This window comes from Gadus macrocephalus, chromosome 5, assembly GCF_031168955.1.
Source record: "Gadus macrocephalus chromosome 5, ASM3116895v1".
Taxonomy (NCBI): Eukaryota; Metazoa; Chordata; class Actinopteri; order Gadiformes; family Gadidae; genus Gadus; species Gadus macrocephalus.
This window is the reverse complement of record NC_082386.1, coordinates 20,103,700-20,122,440: the sequence shown is the minus strand read 5'-3', so window position 1 is coordinate 20,122,440 and position 18,741 is coordinate 20,103,700. Positions and strand designations below refer to the sequence as shown.

Sequence of the window (18,741 nt, the reverse complement as noted above, 5' to 3'; positions counted from 1 at the left end):
TTCAAGACGAGACGAGTGGCCGCATTCAGGAAGAACCTGGTGGAGCTGGCGGAGCTCGAGCTCAAACATGCAAAGGTAAGGTGATCTGTGGGTACGCTGGTCTGCAATACATCATTGTTACATACTCAACAAGCTAGTGCCAGTTTGGGTTCTAGAGGGTAAACAGCAACAGTTGGTCGGCGTCCTCCTGTTGCATCTAGCAGGGCGAAATTATGCAAAAAAGGAGAACCTACTGATACATGTATCTAGTACACCCTGAACTACCCAACCAACTCAATACTGGTAATGCTAGACTGTACTGGACATGTATCTAGCACACCCTGAACTACCCAACCAACTCAATACTGGTAATGCTAGACTGTACTGGACATGTATCTAGTTCAACCTAACTACCTCAACACTGTTAATGCTAAATCTTACTGAGACATGTATCTAGTTCCCTCTGAACTACCCAACTAACTCAACACTAGTAATGATGCTAGACAGTACCGAGTCATGTATCTAGTACACCCTGAACTAACTCAACCCTGCAGTAATGCTAAACCGGCCCTAAACAGTGAGCGTCTCCTTGAGTGGTTTCACCATGAGTTTGATGGTCGGTGGTTGCTAGGTGACTGACCTCTCTCTCTCCTCCTACAGGGTCACCTCCAGTTGTTGCAGAGCTGTCTGGGCATCCTGAAGGGCGACACCTAACTCCACCCCCCCCCCCCCCCTCCTCCACCACCACCGTCCCAACGCAAACCCCCTGCAGTTGTTCTGTGTGAGACAGTTTGTCTGGGATTGTATTTTAATTTGTACATCTTCTGGAGCCATCACTATAAGAGCGCCACCATACTGTACAGGGTACCTTACCCTCTACCCTACCCTGTACAGTACAAGTACCACCCAGTAGGGTACAGATACTGGGTACAATACCTGTACTCTCCTGGGTACTGTGCCAGTATACAGCCACTACACCTGTACTCTCCTGGGTACTTGTGCCAGTATACATTTACTACACTCGTATTCTTGCACAGAACAGGATCCTCCCAGCAGCCTTTTAGTTCCAGATCTGGCCTGCTACGCCTACAGCTCCTATCACTAGCGCCAGGCTAGCCGCAAGCTTAGCGCGCTAGTCGTACCAATACAAATCGATTTAACAGTATTGGTTGTACCGCTGAGCTAGCCGCAAGCTTAGCACTACCACCAGCGCAGGGCGACTTACCTGCCGCCCCGATGCTAGTTGTCATGCTAAGCTAGCCGCTAGCTAGCGCTCCGCCCAGCTGAGCGTGCTCAGTGTGGGGGGGGGGGGGGGTGGTGCTGTGAGTCCAGCTGATTGTTACCGTTATTATTATACTGTTATTATTAATGTTTCACTAAAACTTGTACATTTTTGTATTGGTTATTAATGATCTGCATCGTAATCCTTCCATTATTCATTTTGTGTCTTGATTTGGCTGAAGCGACCCCATCTCATCGTGCTTCAGTGTGTTTGCCTTAATGTAGATTCATGTCCCTTATTGTAAAGAAAACATGGATGTGTCCCCCCTCCCCTCCCCCATATTTTTTTAGTGCACTGTAAATGAATGTTTTCCACTCCTATGTGACCAAAGCTCCCATTCACACACAAATAAACCAAGTTGTCACCAGCCTGTTTCCCAGAGTTCATAGTAAGAGGAGGCGGTCCTTCTGTTGCTCTGCGATACACCAGTTAGCATAGTGCTCGAAGAGCTTCCCTCGTTAATCAATCAGGGGGAAAAGTATAGCAAACGCATTATGCAATTACATCTTCTTAGAATTACGCGACGCTAACGAGCCGCTCTAGGCCCTCTGGCCGCTAACGAGCCGCTCTAGACCCTCTGGACGCTAACGAGCCGCTCTAGGCCCTCTGGACGCTAACGAGCCGCTCTAGGCCCTCTGGCCGCTAACGACCAGCTCTAGACCCTCTGGACGCTAACGACCAGCTCTAGACCCGGGGACGCTAACGAGCAGCTCTAGACCCGGGGACGCTAACGAGCCACTCTAGAATTGAGGACGCTAACGAGCAGCTCTAGACCCCTGGAAGCTAGCGACCCGCTCTAGAATTGAGGACACTAACGACCCGCTCTAAACCCGGGGACGCTAACGAGCCGCTCTAGACCCGAGGACGCTAACGACCCGCTCTAGACCCGGGGACGCTAACGAGCCGCTCTAGACCCGGGGACGCTAACGAGCCGCTCTAGACCCGAGGACGCTAACGACCCGCTCTAGACCCGGGGACGCTAACGAGCCGCTCTAGACCCTCTGGACGCTAACGAGCCGCTCTAGAGCGGAAGGAGAGGCGGCAGAGAGGGCTTTTTAGTCGACATCTTTAATGTTTTTCACCTGAACAACCAGAGCGATGCTCCTCTGTGGCACGGCTCCTTCATCACACACTGCTCACGACACGCAGAAGAAGAACGGTTAAAAAGTCGCTTGATGCACGGCATCAGTAAGGGGGGGGGGGGGGGCACGCCGAGGGACAACAGTCCTGTTGCCGTGGGGATGCCCCGTGTGGCCATAGTGATGCGTTAAACGTCCATGTTGGCTATGTACACCGAGACGCTGAGCTGAAATGTCCGCGGACCGGGCGGGAGGCGCCCCCCGGGGTCCGCCGCTCCCCCAGGAGGAGGAGGGGGAGGGGGAGGAGGAGGAGGAGGAGGTGCCCCGCCCGCTCAGGAGGCCCGGTCGGGACGGGGCCCGTCTGTCTGTCTGCCGGACGGCAGGCGCTCCCGGGCCCGTCCACCGTTCCACCGTTCTCCCATGATCCTTTGCTCTGCGGGGTTCGACAGATCAGCTGATCCGTTCGGGGTTCAGAGGTCAGGGGTCGGGGAGGTCAGAGGTATCCACGGTAACCTGTCGGATCAAATTAAAAAAACATGTTAGAACGTCCTCACTGCTCTAGATGGTGCAGATCTAGGTGAGATTTACTGATCTGAGGCAGTACAGCTCTATGATGAGACTAACTGCTCTAGATGGTGGAACTCGTGGATTAGAGAATCGCTGCTCTAGATGATGCATATCTAGGATCAGACTGGCTGCTCTAAAGGGTAAAGCTGTAGGATCAGACTGGCTGCTCTAGGCAGTACAGCTCTAGGTTCAGACTGGCTGCTCTAGGGGGTACAGCTCTAGGTTTAGACTGGCTGCTCTAGGCGGTACAGCTCTATGTTCAGACTGGCTGCTCTAGGGGGTACAGCTCTAGGTTTAGACTGGCTGCTCTAGGCGGTACAGCTCTATGTTTAGACTGGCTGCTCTAGGCGGTACAGCTCTATGTTTAGACTGGCTGCTCTAGGCGGTACAGCTCTAGGTTTAGACTGGCTGCTCTAGGGGGTACAGCTCAAGGTTCAGACTGACTGCTCTAGGTGGTGCAGCTCTAGGTTCAGACTGGCTGCTCTAGGCGGTACAGCTCTGGGATCAGACTGACGGCTCTAGGTTCAGACTGACGGCTCTAGGCGTTACAGCTCTAGGTTTAGACTTTCTGCTCTAGGAGGTACAGCTCTGGGATCAGACTGACGGCTCTAGGCGGTTCAGCTCTAGGCGGTGCAGCTCTAGGTTTAGACTGGCTGCTCTAGGCGGTACAGCTCTGGGATCAGACTGACGGCTCTAGGATCAGACTGGCGGCTCTAGGCGGTGCAGCTCTAGGGGGGCGGGGCACCTTGATGAAGATGGTGTCGTCCTTGATGTAGGTGCCAGTATCAAGGACGGTCTGCGCCACGAACAGCGGGCACCCCGAGGCGATGTTCATCTCGGCCACCGGCCGCCGGAAGCTGCTGCTGTTGGGGTCGGGCTTGAAGGCGTCGCCCAGGTGCTTCCTGGGGGGTCCCTGGTCCATCAGCATCAGGGTCACCTGCTCAGAGACACGGGCAGACGGTGAGCCCACGGCTGGAGGGCAGACGGCGCCACGCGCGGTCGCAGTCCTCAGAGCTCCTCCAAGACACTGATTCTTTGTCGTTATTTTCTTAGTTCCTTTGTAACATGTGCCAGTTCTATCATACAGTACAATAGGGTTGTTCTAGTTGTATTGAACCTATTTTGTTCTTAATTGCACTGTACCTTGTTACTCTTACCTGCTTATACTATTATTTAAAAAAAAAAATCTGCATAGTAAAGGAGAGCTTAGGATACAAAAATGTCATTGCCAACTATGACTGCTTGCCTGTTATGTTGTGCATTTGACAAATAAAAGAACTTGAACAATAGTGCAGACAGCTCTAGGGCAGACGGCTTTAGGGCAGACAGCTGTAGGGCAGACAGACAGCTGTAGGGCAGACAGACAGCTGTAGGGCAGACAGACAGCTGTAGGGCAGACAGACAGCTGTAGGGCAGACAGACAGCTGTAGGGCAGACAGACAGCTGTAGGGCAGACAGACAGCTGCAGGGTAGACAGACAGCTGTAGGGCAGACAGACAGCTGCAGGGCAGACAGACAGCTGCAGGGCAGACAGACAGCTGTAGGGCAGACAGACGGGTGCAGCGCAGACAGACGGGTTACCTTCTGCTTAAAGGGCCAGGGCAGCAGCGCGTCGTACTCGCCCCTCATGACCACGAAGAAGAGCGACAGGTGCGTGCCCTTGCCCATGCCGTCGCCGTTCAGGTAGACGCGGGCGCACATCTTGTAGCCGAAGTAGCCGGTGTAGAAGGGCTGGGAGTACAGCGAGGACGTCTTGGAGGCCACCGCGTCCTGCTTGCGGCGCTTGTACTCGCGGATCTTCCAGATGAGCGTGCCGTTGAAGCTGGCCGTCTCCAGCACCTGGAAGCGCAGGTCCATGTCCGCCAGACGGATCTCGTGCACGCTCAGCATGTCGTCGTGGCGACTCAGCTGCGTCTCCATGGAGCCTGGGCGGGGCGAGAGGAGGGCGAGGGTGAATCCCAGCTTGGGACCAGGGTGCGTATCGTGGGCAGGGGAACACACTGGGGTCTCTCTGGAGATGTACAGTATATATTAGGGATGAACGATTAGAATAATTCAAGCCAAGATCGCAATGTAATAAGACGCGATTTGCAAATCGCAAAGGCTGCGTTTAATTATATATTTTTTTGTGTTTTTCGTGATTCTCTACTGTTACTGAGAGTAAGATTCGTATTTACTTTTCTTCTCAATTCAATACTTAAATTAAGATGTTATAATATCAATTCATGCATCACATAGGCCTGGCCTAAAGGAAAGAGCAGTCTATATGTTGTCGGCTTCCAATGTTGTCTTGGTCATACTATAAGAATGATTTATTTCCTGTGTTTAGTGAATAATACAGAACATAACCAAACATTAAAAATAAAAATCGCATACTAAATCGCAATATTGATCGAAATAATCCCAATTCGATTATTTCCCCAAATCGTTCAGCCCTGTATATAGGACGGAGTGTGTGGTGTATTAAAGTGTGTAAGGTACTGGTAGTACATGTGACGGAGTGTGTGCGGTGTGTTAGAGTGTGTGAGGTACTGGTAGTACATGTGACGGAGTGTGTGCGGTGTGTTAGAGTGTGTGAGGTACCGGTGGCAGCCGGGCCGCGGGCTCCCTGCTCCAGGAGGGCCAGACCGGCCCTCAGGTTCTCCAGCGCCCCCCTCAGCTCCCCCACCTCCTCCCGAAGGAGACGCAGCACCCGCAGCTCCAGCTCCACCTCCAGCAGCTTCTCCGACTGGGAGCTCATCAGCTTCTGCAGCCGGTGACACGTACATTAGTTCATACATTAGTTCATACATTAGTTCATACATTAGTTCATACATTAGTTCATACATTAGTTCATACATTAGTTCATACATTAACACACACCTTCATACACATACCTTAATGAATACTTTAATACTCATACCTTAATATATGCATTAGTAAACATAACTTTATAAATGCATTCATACTCGTATCGTAATACTTAATATTCATACCTTAAAACATGCATCAATACACACATAGCGCTTCTCTTCTGACCAATGTATTTATTTTAAGTTGCCCTGGATAAAAGTGTCTGCTGAATGGTGTGCATGTGCGTACAGGTCTGCGTGGGCGTGCATGTATGCATGTGTATGTATGCGTGTGCGCGTGTGTGCGTGTGTGTGCATACCTGCATATTGACGATCTTCTGGTCCGTGAGCCGGTTCTTGTCCCTCAGCTCCTCGGTGAGTTTCTCCATCTCCGCCAGACGGCTGCTGAGACCCGGCAGCACCTTGGAGCGCTCCAACAGCTCCTCTCTCACGTCCTCCACCTGCACACACACACACACACACACACACACACACACACACACACACACACACACACACACACACACACACACACACACACACACACACACACACACACACACACACAATTAGGATATTAGGACAGACTAGGATACGAGGACAGGGTAGGGTACTGGGACAGGGTAGGGTACTGGGACAGGGTAGGGTGCACTGGGACAGGGTAGGGCACTGGGACAGGGTAGGGTACTGGGACAGGGTAGGGTACTGGGACAGGGTAGGGCACTGGGACAGGGTAGGATACTGGGACAGGGTAGGGTACTGGGACAGGGTAGGGCACTGGGACAGGGTAGGGTACTAGACAGGGTAGGGTACTGGGACAGGGTAGGGTACTGAGACAGGGTAGGGTACTGGGACAGGGTAGGGCACTGGGACAGGGTAGGGCACTGGGACAGGGTAGGATACTAGACAGGGTAGGGCACTGGGACAGGGTAGGGTACTGGGACAGGGTAGGGCACTGGGACAGGGTAGGGCACTGGGACAGGGTAGGGTACTAGACAGGGTAGGGTACTGGGACAGGGTAGGGTACTGGGACAGGGTAGGGCACTGGGACAGGGTAGGGCACTGGGACAGGGTAGGGTACTGGGACAGGGTAGGGTACTAGACAGGGTAGGGTACTAGACAGGGTAGGGCACTGGGACAGGGTAGGGTACTGGGACAGGGTAGGGCACTGGGACAGGGTAGGGTGCACTGGGACAGGGTAGGATACTGAGAGAGGGTAGGGTACTAGACAGGGCCGTACCTTTCTTATCATCTGAGATATCTCTCTGATCTGTCCTGTCTACGTCCAAGTCCAAGCGTGTCAATGGAGGGGGGGGGGGGGGGGGGGGCAAGTTTAGATTCTCAGTCTCCTTAGTCTCTTTCTAAGCTCCCTTATTTTACTCTATCAGGTACCTACCCTTAGTCTCTCTCTAAGGTCCCTCACCGTAGTCTCTGAGGCCCCTCACCTTAGTCTCTGAGGCCCCTCACCTTAGTCTCCGAGGCCCCTCACCTTAGTCTCTGAGGCCCCTCACCTTAGTCTCCAGGGCACAGCTCCTAGATAACATCATCCTCAGGTGATCAGCTGCCGACTCTGCCTCATGGTCCCTGATGTCCTGGTTCGATCCCTGACGATACCCGACATATTGGTACATAGTAGTACACAGAAGTACATATTAGAACATAGTAGTACATAGTAGTACATAGTAGTACATAGTAGTACATAGTGGTACATAGTAGCACTAGGGCTGGGTAAAAAAAATCGATTTAATCGATTTTGGATCGATTTCATTTACATTTTGCAATATTGATTCATAGGGCATGAGGTCAATTTGTATTGTTACCATTATTATTATTATTGCACTTTAATAAACAATGCCTTAATGCAATTTGCAGTGATGGAATGTTGTAGTTCAAGTACACTTTCACTTGCAATTTTGAAATTGCACATTTGAGACTTGAGACAGTTTTGTTTGCAGCTCAAGTTTAACCTGTTGTTAAACCTGTTGTTTAAGATGAAGAGAAAAAATAAAAGTACATTTGTATTTTGCAACACAGTTGAGCCATTTCATTATTTAAGAGCAAATTGAACCGAATCGTTATTAAAATGTAACCTGATGTATATCTACATGATTGTTTATGTATATATGCGTATATTCTGATGTACTTCACCTTCTGAGTGCAGCCATAGCGCTGGAAAGGACACAAGGCCTGAGACTTTGGACATTCCTGCTGGTGGCTGGAGAGCTGGGGGGGAAGAGAGAGAGAGAGAGGGAGGGGGAGGGGGAGGGGGAGGGGGAGGGAGACAGAGACAGAGACAGAGACAGAGACGGAGACGGAGACGGAGACGGAGAGGGAGAGGGAGAGAGAGACAGAGAGAGAGAGAGAGAGAGAGAGAGAGAGAGAGAGATGTTTTAATGCTTCCACTCTGCTACCTTATGAACAGTGATACGTGTCGTCCCCACTGTACTCTAGTGCAGCGGTCCCCAACCTTTTCAGCATCAAGGACCGGTATGATTCTCCGAAAAGTTTCACGGACCGGGGGGGGGGGGGGGTGGTTGGGTTATGTTGCGCAGAGGTTGCCAAAAATGCAAACATGTTATATGCAATCTAACAACTGCATATAGACTTATGGCATGTAAAAGAGTGACAGTATTGCGAAGTAAAAAAAATAAATAAAAATAAAATAAATAAATAATCTTTCTCTGCGGACCGGTACCAAATGACCCACGGACCGGTACCGGTCCGCGGACCGGGGGTTGGGGACCGCTGCTCTAGTGTACCGCTCGTGTAACCTGGGCCCTACCTTGTTCCTCAGCAGAGGGGAGTGTGAGCAGTTGTTCGGACAGGCAACAGGGAACGCTGGACACACCGTCTCCTTGTGTTTCTGGAACAGTCAAACCAGAACACTAGGAATACAGCAGTTAATTGACGGCCATGTTGGGTTTACCTCTGGGTAAAGTAGTTAATTGACAGCCATGTTGTGTGTACCATTAGTAAAATTAGTTTTTTAACAGCCATATTGTGTTTACCTCTGGTAAAAGTAGTTAATTGATGGCCATACTGTGTGAGCCTCTGGTAAAAGTAGTTAAGTGGCGGCCATGTTGTGTGTACTTCTGATAAAAGTAGTTAATTTACGGCAATATTGTGTTTACCTCTGGTAAAAGTAGTTAATTGACGGCCATGTTGTGTGTACCTCTGGTAAAAGTAGTTAATTGAAGGCCATGTTGTTTGTACCTCTGGTAAAAGTAGTTAATTGACGGCCATGTTGTGTGTACCTCTGGTAAAAGTAGTTAAGTGGCGGCCATGTTGTGTGTACCTCTGGTAAAGTAGTTAATTGGCGGCCATGTTGTGTGTACCATTAGCAGCAGCAGTGACTGGTACCTGTAGTTCACTGAGGGGCAGCTTGTGTTTGCAGTATTCACAGCTGCTCTCTCTGTGTTTACACTTGAAGCCCAGGTGGTCCGAGATGTCCTTCCTCATCACCCTCTCCTTACACTTCCCCAGGGGGCACGGGACTTCAAAGAATGGACACACGTTGAGATGGTCCTGAGACACATGGAGACGGACAGGGAGTAGGGAGCCATTTAGCATTATTAACCATTCATTTAGTTTGTTAGAGAATAGAATAAATTGGTTAGAGACTAACTCTACTCTATTTCAATCAGTCAGAGACTAACTCTACTCTATTTCAATCAGTTAGACAAACTACTCTATTTCAATTGTTTAGAGACTAAGTTCTCTATTTCAATTGGTCAGAGACTAACTACTCTATTTCCATAATTTAGACTGACTACTCTATTCAGAGAGAAGACTAGAGAGTAGACTAACTCTGATCCATTTCAAATGGTTTGAAACTAACTCTACTCTATTTAAATTGGTTAGAGACTAGACCAACTCTACTTATTTTGGTAGAGACCAGTTTCTGAATGTTCATTTATGCTGTTCTTCTGTAGATTTTGATTTGTTTAGAAAAATAGCTATGAAAAATAGCTTCTAAGTGTCAGCTAAAAATAGCTAACATTTAACTAATGCTGACAGATTTCACTATAATCATGGCAACGAAAATTGCAATGATAGTATTTTAGATGATATCTAAAGAAATCGTTCATAAATATAGCGACGCAACATCAATATAATAAACCGCTAAACTATCATCGTGCTCGTGAACAGTGGTCTGTTCTCTGTTGGTTCTACGTCATAGGGTGCGTTTGTTTTTCTCACTGGGACTTGCTGCAGGGTCATGTGTTCACCACAGCCGTTGGAATGACTGCGACAGAGAACGTTGAGGGCCATGATCTCCCTGTGACAGCACACGTCACGGAACACCTGCAACACACACAGCAAGGTTACCATCTAGCTAGCAGCTAGCTCAACGCAAGCATCATGATGACGAGCTAGCTAGCCAAAACACAAACATGGTTACTATCACGCTAGCTAAACGCAAACATTACATTAACTGCCAACTAGCTGGCTTATCACAAATATCATGTTTCATGCTAACTATTTAGCTAAACACAAATATAACGTAACCTGCTTACTAGCTAGCTAACCACAAACATCACATTATCTGCAAACTGGCTAGCTAGCTTAACAGAAACTTCACAGTTACCCGCCAACTAGCTAGGTCAAGGAATCATCCAAGTGACCTGCTTATTCCGCATTATGGATTGGCTAAAGGCTAACTCATCGCCAGGTCTAAGATTGATTCATTGATTGATCAGGATTTATAGGGTAAGGGTCTGAGTGATCATCAACACAAGTGTCATCCCTGGCTTCCTACCTTCTCCTTAAACAAGGGCTCCATATCCACAGGACACATGGGTTTGGGATGGCTGGGGACAGTAGAGGAGAACAGTGGTTTCTATTGGGGTGCGCCAATCGTCAGTAGAAATGTAGTTGCAAATATCAAGTTCGAGGTCGACCTGATGGAAGCCCTACGTTAGCGCGAGTGTGGGGTTTGAAGGTCTTATATGATGAAGGCTATCCGTCGGTGTCTGACTGATAAGAGGACGGAGGCCCTAGGTTGGGGTCCGATTGTTGGATGATGAGGGCCCTAGGTTAGTGTAAGTGTGTGTCAGATGAAGGTAGCCCTATGTTGGTGTCTGACGGGTTAGATGATGACGGTCTGGGGGAGGGCAGTACCTGAGCAGCTCGTTGATGCAGCTGTCACAGAAGCGGTGGCCGCACTCGGTCTGCCGGGGCTGACATAGCACCAGCCTGCAGGCCTCACAGCAGTACTTGGGCTCCGGAGTCGCTAGGAAGCGGTCTCTGAAGCCGCCCTGAACCGGCAGGAAGCCGCAGTCCGGCCCGTGGGAACCGCCTGAGCCATGTTCTGAATAACATAACGTATCACTACAACATGTTCTGTATAACATAAGGTATCACTACAACATGTGCTGTGTAACATAACATATCACTACAACATGTTCTGTATAACATAACGTATCACTACTACATGTGCTGTATAACATGTCAAAAGGTTATCACTATAACATGTGTTGTTTAACATAATGTATCACTACAACATGTTCTGTATAACATAAGGTATCACTACAACATGTTCTGTATAACATTACGTATCACTATAACATGTGCTGTATAACATAAGGTATGACTACAACATGTTCTGTATAACATAACGTATCACTACTACATGTGCTGTATAACATAAGGTATCACTACAACATGTTCTGTATAACATAACGTATCACTACTACATGTGCTGTATAACATGTCAAAAGGTTATCACTATAACATGTGTTGTTTAACATAATGTATCACTACAACATGTTCTGTATAACATAAGGTATCACTACAACATGTTCTGTATAACATTACGTATCACTATAACATGTGCTGTATAACATAATGTATCACTAAACATGTGCTGTATAAAATAATGTATCACTACAACATGTTCTGTATAACATAACGTATCACTATAACATGTGCTGTATAACATAATGTATCACTACAACATGTGCTGTATAAAATAATGTATCACTACAACATGTTCTGTATAACATAACGTATCACTATAACATGTTCTGTATAACATGACGTATCACTATAACATGTGCTGTATAACATAATGTATCACTACAACATGTTCTGTATAACATAACGTATCACTACAACATGTTCTGTATAACATAATGTATCACTACAACATGTGCTGTATAACATTAACATGGCAAGTTAACGCGTTTATTACATGTTATTATGTTAATGCGATGAACACAACTTTTTTTACCTTGATTTTGAAAGGTTTTGCCCACAGAATGTCAACATTCATATCAGAAATCCTTTTTGTTTTCAGTTCCACTTACTTTACATTCAATTACCCTTGCAGTAAATGACTGCTACAATTGTTGCAAGTGACAGCCTGTTTACAATTCCCAAATCTGTGGCGCTACTTATTTGAATTTAACTACAATTGTAGTAACTGTTGGTTTACAATTGTACTAATTAACTGCCTGTTTATAAGTCTCAAATCTGTGGTGTTCCGTAAATTTCAAATTTCAACCCACACTGAGTGAGTCAATAAAACTCCCTCAAGCTTCATCCCTCCCTCATGCTTATTAAGTACATTTGGTATGAATGATAATGTGTCATTCCATGTGATAATCTCATTTAACTTCAATTGGAGTGGATTTAAAATAGAATTTTCGAAGTGGGATTAGTATGCGATAAATCACGTTTAATTTTTTTTATCGTTGCCCAGCCCTAAACATTACGTATCACTACAGCATGTTCTATATAACATAACGTATCACTACAACACGTTCTATTAAACACAGTGTATCACTACAACACGTTCTATTAAACACAGTGTATCACTACAACACGTTCTATGTAACATAGTGTATCACTACAACACGTTCTATATAACAGTGTATCACTACAACATATATACTGTAACTTTACATAGAACTAAGCCATAAACTAATATAAAGTAGAAATAAAGTGATTACTAATGTACTGTAGCGTATGAAAGTATGACTAAATACGCCTATAACCTGTAACAGATAGTGAACGACATAAAGTCAAGTCGATGTCTCTGTTTACTTCAAACATTTGAACAGTTTTTTCATATTCAGACCTGATTAAAATGTATTTCATGGTTTAAGATTCTAGAAAGGAGCCGACTGATGGCTGGATAAATACGGCCCGCTCTGGGACCTCAGCGTACCTGGGGGGGCCTCCACGTGGGACCGGGCGTTGGCCTGGCGCAACGAGACGCCAGGGGGGACCAAGGAGAGGGGCATGTTATTGGCCAGGGAGTTCGCCCCCTGCTGGAGCGGGATCTGGATCTCCCTTCCACCAGGACTGCCCCCTGCAGACATGACCTGCAGGGCGGGAGAGAGCTGGGGTCAGGGGGGGGGGGGCCGGTCGGGTCCTGGTTCAGGTAGGGCTGGGCGATTCGTCGAACTTTGATCGCGATTTCGATTTTAGCGTCAACGATCACAGAATTAACATAATCGAGTTTTTCCGATATATATATATTTTTTATCTGAAATAAATATCAAAAATTGTTTCATAGAAAGGTCGGAACAGCACGTTACATATCTGTATATTATTTTAGATTGGAAAATTATATTTACCATTTTGTGTAATTTTTAAAGGCAAAATTTCAAAGTTCTCAGTTACATCGTTTTTATTTGGGAGAGACATGCTGAATAAATTCATCATGTTTTCAAACTCAAAAAATAATAGTTTGAATAATCGTGATTTCAATATAGAATACAATAGAGATATCTTTATTGTCATTGTAACAAGTACAACGAAATTAAGTGCAGTCCTTGTTCAGTGCAAAAACATCACATTGAGGTAGTACGTATAAATAAATAAATAAATAAATAAAAACGAATCAATAACGTACACTAAAAAACACACCCACACAAACATTCACATTTATCAATGTGCCTACACGAATGTGATACACAACACAACTATGCTCTGGTAGCAACATTTAGTGAGGTTATGGCTGTTGGATAAAAACTGTTTTGTAGTCTGTTTGTTCTTGTTTTCATGGACCTGTATCTCCTGCCTGATGGCATTAGTTCAAACAGTTTATATTGACCCAAATAATCGTGATTATGATGTTTCCCATAACCGAGCAGCCCTAGGTTCAGGGTGAATCAGGCCCTGCAACGCTGTGGTCCACTGGGCCCACTGCACGCAAATACTATCAACATGTTCCTGGTTCTATGACAATATATGAAAATAACCGGAGACAGACGGTCTAGAAATGCACACGCAACACATGACACACACACATGCAACGCACACCAGATGCAACACACACACACACACACACACACACACACACACACACACACACACACACACACACACACACACACACACACACACACACACACACACACACACACACACACACACACACACACACACACACGCACGCACACGCACACATATAACACACACCGGATGCAACACACACATAAACACACACACGCATGCATGCAACACACACACACACACACATGCAAACATATAACACACACCAGATGCAACACACACACACACACAAACACACACACACACACACACACACACACACACACACACACACATGCATTCATGCAACAGACACACACACATATGCAACACACAAACATGCAACACACACACACACACACACAACACACCCACACAATCCTCATAAGACATTCCTCTGTCATGGGTTCATAACCCGTGAGGCCTGTAGACCCTAACAATGTGACCTCTGACCCCATCATGTACTCCAATAGGCCGCTGTCACCCTGTAAACCAGCCTTACAGGTTATCCAATAGGCTGCCTTGTCTCCGGCGATCTGGCAGCAGACACAGCTGAAAGTACCGTGACATCACTCGAGAGAAATGAAACCAACCTCAAAGGGGAATTCTCTGGCTCTATTTACTCTACTGGTGTCTACTGGTATATACAGTATATATATATATATATATACACACACACACTATACTGGTATTTCATATAAATACACCCTACTGGTCTCCACTGGCCTACAAATACAATAGTTATTTTAGTTGTACAGACACTCTACTGGTTTCCTTACACTGTACTGGTTTCTCTATAGGTGTACATATATATATTCTACTGGTTACTCTACATTGTACTGGGCTCGACTGGTCTATATAAACACTATTGGTCAGGTTGCTCTATACGGGTTGTTCTTTTTTACACCCTTGTGGTTCCTCAATACTACAGTGATCTCCATACTAGGGATGTGAACAACTCAAATTATTCATGGTCGAATAATCAGTGGGTGGTATATGAACGAATAATTGATTATTCGATGTGTGCCGACATTCACAAAGGCAGCCATGGATCATCGGCAAGAAATCACTTAATATCTTAAACGCAAAAAAACAACTACCTGCTAAGTAGTCAAATTGTCTGTTGTGAAAAATGCATTAAACTATAATCAGAAGACGCGGTTATATGCTAGACCCTATAGTATCTGTGGTATAAAGGCTGGGACGAATTTCAAATTATATGTTGAAAGTATAGACCGTCGCGAATCCCATTGAAACGAATGGCACAGTTATTCGGTCTTCAAAACGAGAGCTGGTAAATTGTTAAAAAATGAATTAAACTGTAATCAGACAACGCGGTGATACTGTATGCTATAGACCCTAGAGTATCTGTATAAAGGCTTGATCGAATTTTGAATTATAAATATGTACAACATAACGTTAGCTCTCTGGCTCATAGCTGAGCGGACTAGAATACCTCCCGTTGCCAAGTCGTTGCTAAGGTCCGTCCTATTTACTGGAGGAGTGAACAACGTTTCCGTTGCATAAGAACCTTACGGGAAGGTAATGATTGTTCCAGGTATTAGTCGAACCCTCAGGCGTTACCAGGGAAACAAAGTTATGGCTTGTGAAAAACGTTATATTTGAATGGGAATAAATGTTAACGGTCCAAATGTTAAAAATCGATTTTGAGCCTTGGGAACGAATAAACGAATAATCGAATATTCTGACCCATCTCTACTCTACTGGTCTCTATACTCTACTGCTTTCTCTATACTTTACTGGTTTATATACTGAACTGGTTGCTATTGGTGTCTCTATACTTGACTGATCTATACGCTCTACAAGGCTCTCCTACTGGTCTCTATATTCAACTCAGTCTCTCTATGGTGACTCTGATGTCAATACTGGTCTATACTACACACACACACACACACACACACACACACACACACACACACACACACACACACACACACACACACACACACACACACACACACACACACACACACACACACACACACACACACACTACTATTGCTTTCTCAATACTTTACTGGTTTCATTATACTCCCCCCTCTATACTCTAATTGTCCCTTCTGGTCCATCTATGCTGTACTGGTCTCTATACTCCACTGGTCTCTCTCTATCGGTCTCTGTACCTTGCTGGTCTATACTCTACTGGCCTGTCCGTCCATACTTTGATGGTGTCTTTATACTCTGCTGGTCTCTCTATCTCCTCTGATGCAGAGGTCAGTCAGAAAGATTGCACCCGGGGCCAAAAAGCACAGAGAAAACCCCCAAACCAGCCAGACCCTGGTCTCTCTTTCTGCCCTGGTCTCTCTCTCCCCCACTGGTCTCTCTCTCCCCCATTGGTCTCTCTCTCTCCGCCCTGGTCTCTCTCTCCCACCCTGGTCTCTCTCTCCCGCCCTGGTCTCTCTCTCCACCCTGGTCTCTCTCTGCCGCCCTGGTCTCTCTCTGCCACCCTGGTCTCTCTCTCCCACCCTGGTCTCTCTCTCCCACCCTGGTCTCTCTCCCCCCTGGTCTCTCTCTCCCACCCTGGTCTCACTCTCCCCGCCCTGGTCTCTCTCTCTCCCCTCCCTGGTCTCTCTCTCTCCCTTCCCTGGTCTCTCTCTATCCCTTCCCTGGTCTCTCTCTATCCCTTCCCTGGTCTCTCTCTCCCCGCCCCGCCCTGGTCTCTCTCTCTCCCTTCCCTGGTCTCTCTCTCTCCCTTCCCTGGTCTCTCTCTCCCACCCTGGTCTCTCTCTCACCCTGGTCTCTCTCTCCCACCCTGGTCTCTCTCCGCCTGGTCTCTCTCTCCCACCCTGGTCTCTCTCTCTCACCCTGGTCTCTCTCTCTCACCCTGGTCTCTCTCCGCCTGGTCTCTCTCTCCCACCCTGGTCTCTCTCTGCCTGGTCTCTTTCCGCCTGGTCTCTCTCCCCCCCCTGGTCCCTCTCTCCCACCCTGGTCTCTCCCCCCCCTGGTCTCTCTCTCCCACCCTGGTCTCTCTCCGTCCTGCTCACTCACTGACACATCATTCATAGACATCGTCCATTCAAAATGTCGAGGCAGAGAAACCGTCTCTGTAATCCATGTTGCAATGAAGCCCGAGCACGGGACCAGACGGAGCGTGCGCGTCTGCATCCTCCCTTTATTCCATCCTTATGAAACAGTCACCCTGCGACGAAGGCCCTGATCACGGGACAGCTTTCAATATTTATAATATATATAATATATATAATACTTTTCCTCAATTCTACATAATTGCGGGTGAATATGATACTCACAAAATCCACGGGGAAACACTGAATCCTAATCCTTAATAGGTGTTTGGGAGGATGAGTGAGGCCAGGGTGACTACTCAACTGGTCTCTCTCCACTCTACTGATCTATTTCTACTCTAATGGTCTCTCTGCACTATACTGGTTTCTACTGGTCCCTTTCTGCTCTACTGATCTATTTATACTCTACTGGTAAAGCTCTACTCTACTGGTATATTTATACTCTTCTTTTCTCTGCTGGTCCCTTTCTACTATACTGCTCTATTTCTACCCTACTGGTCTATCTCTTCTCTACTCTGTTTCTACTGGACTCTCTTTACTGGCTACCAGAAGCATTGATTGGCTGACCAGCTAAAATGTCGGTCTAGTTTCTGCTGGTTGACAGATAGTAGGCAGATGGCTGGTAGGTGGGTAGATAGAAAAGACGGTGTATATTTCGAGGCAGATGTTTCAATGTGTTGGTCAATTCTAATGACCAAACTACAAATTCAATGCAGAGTTAATTTCTAATTTACGTCACCATAACCAAAGAAGCTTAGAACACGTTAAACAGAAACGTCAAAACATCACAGCTGTTATTCATGCAAAATCTGTTTTCATTTTCTAGTGAAATGAAAATAACCCTACCGAGGCATAAAGTAGAATTATGATTTTCATGCAGAAATTACATAATTCATATCCTATGTTGGAATGATTTCGTGCACAATCAGCCCAGTGGTCATGGGTGACCTAGTGCAATGCTAATACATGTGCTATATTTATATCACCTCTTATTACCTCCCCAGGATTCAGTGAATGATTAAAGATATTCTCCCCCAAGCCCCCTTCACTTCAGCCCCACATCCATCAGCACCTCTCCCCATCCCAGCCCGACCATCACCACCTCACCTAATTAGTCCTCAAGGTGTGCAGACAGACAGAGCTCGCCCCTCATCTCCACCAACACACATTTTCAATAAATGTACATTTTATTCCCAGGAGACGCGGGTATGGGGTTATTCTGAGGCTCCCTGCTTCGCGTTCAGCGGCACACAATGGGCTCTGACATTACCTCATCCACTATCAGTTGGCTAATGTTGCCGTAGCCTAGCGTTAGCCTAGCCTAGCCTAGCCTTTATTAAGAGCCGCCAATCTCCACATTTATTCCAGAATAGCGCAGCGGGCCGCTCTGTACTCACATGAATCAGACGCGGAAATCGGCTACACCGACCAACCGCCACATCCCGACCCGCTACACGCCTTCGAGCTCCCGCGGTGCAAACACATCGTTCACCTACGGTCCTCAAACACTGGCTTTTTAAAATTCATGGGTGACGGCGAGCAGACCGCTGCTTATATGTTGATGTTACACTGGAAAGCCCCATCAGCTTCTTCCGCTCAGGAAATCCCCGTCAGAAAAAACACCGCAGACCGCAGCCGCGCCGGTAGATGGCGCTGTTGGCTGGACGCTCATGCAT

The 18,741-nt window shown here is 46.8% G+C and overlaps 2 protein-coding genes across 3 annotated transcripts in view; one reads left to right on the top strand and one right to left on the bottom strand.

The window, feature by feature from the left end:
- snx6 (sorting nexin 6) overlaps window positions 1-1,628 on the top strand; it is a 9,561-nt gene extending 7,933 nt beyond the window's left edge. For both annotated transcript variants that reach the window (XM_060051572.1, XM_060051573.1), the window contains exons 13-14: window positions 1-75; window positions 640-1,628. The exon at window positions 1-75 is cut by the window's left edge and continues 11 nt beyond it. In XM_060051572.1, the coding sequence (XP_059907555.1) occupies window positions 1-75; window positions 640-693 (129 nt within the window). In that variant the 3' untranslated portion in view covers window positions 694-1,628. The remainder of the gene's footprint in view (window positions 76-639) is intronic.
- A 685-nt stretch (window positions 1,629-2,313) lies between these two features.
- Window positions 2,314-18,690, bottom strand: traf3 (TNF receptor-associated factor 3). Its single transcript, XM_060051507.1, has 14 exons — window positions 18,463-18,690; window positions 12,910-13,066; window positions 10,860-11,049; window positions 10,498-10,549; window positions 9,939-10,043; window positions 9,099-9,263; window positions 8,521-8,601; window positions 7,887-7,961; window positions 7,250-7,342; window positions 6,059-6,199; window positions 5,491-5,653; window positions 4,489-4,832; window positions 3,653-3,844; window positions 2,314-2,853 (listed from the first exon to the last, which is right to left on the bottom strand). The coding sequence occupies exons 2-14, from the start codon at window positions 13,061-13,063 to the stop codon at window positions 2,818-2,820; spliced, it is 1,791 nt and encodes a 596-aa protein (XP_059907490.1). The 5' UTR covers window positions 13,064-13,066; window positions 18,463-18,690; the 3' UTR covers window positions 2,314-2,817.
- Between the last annotated feature and the right edge of the window lie 51 nt (window positions 18,691-18,741).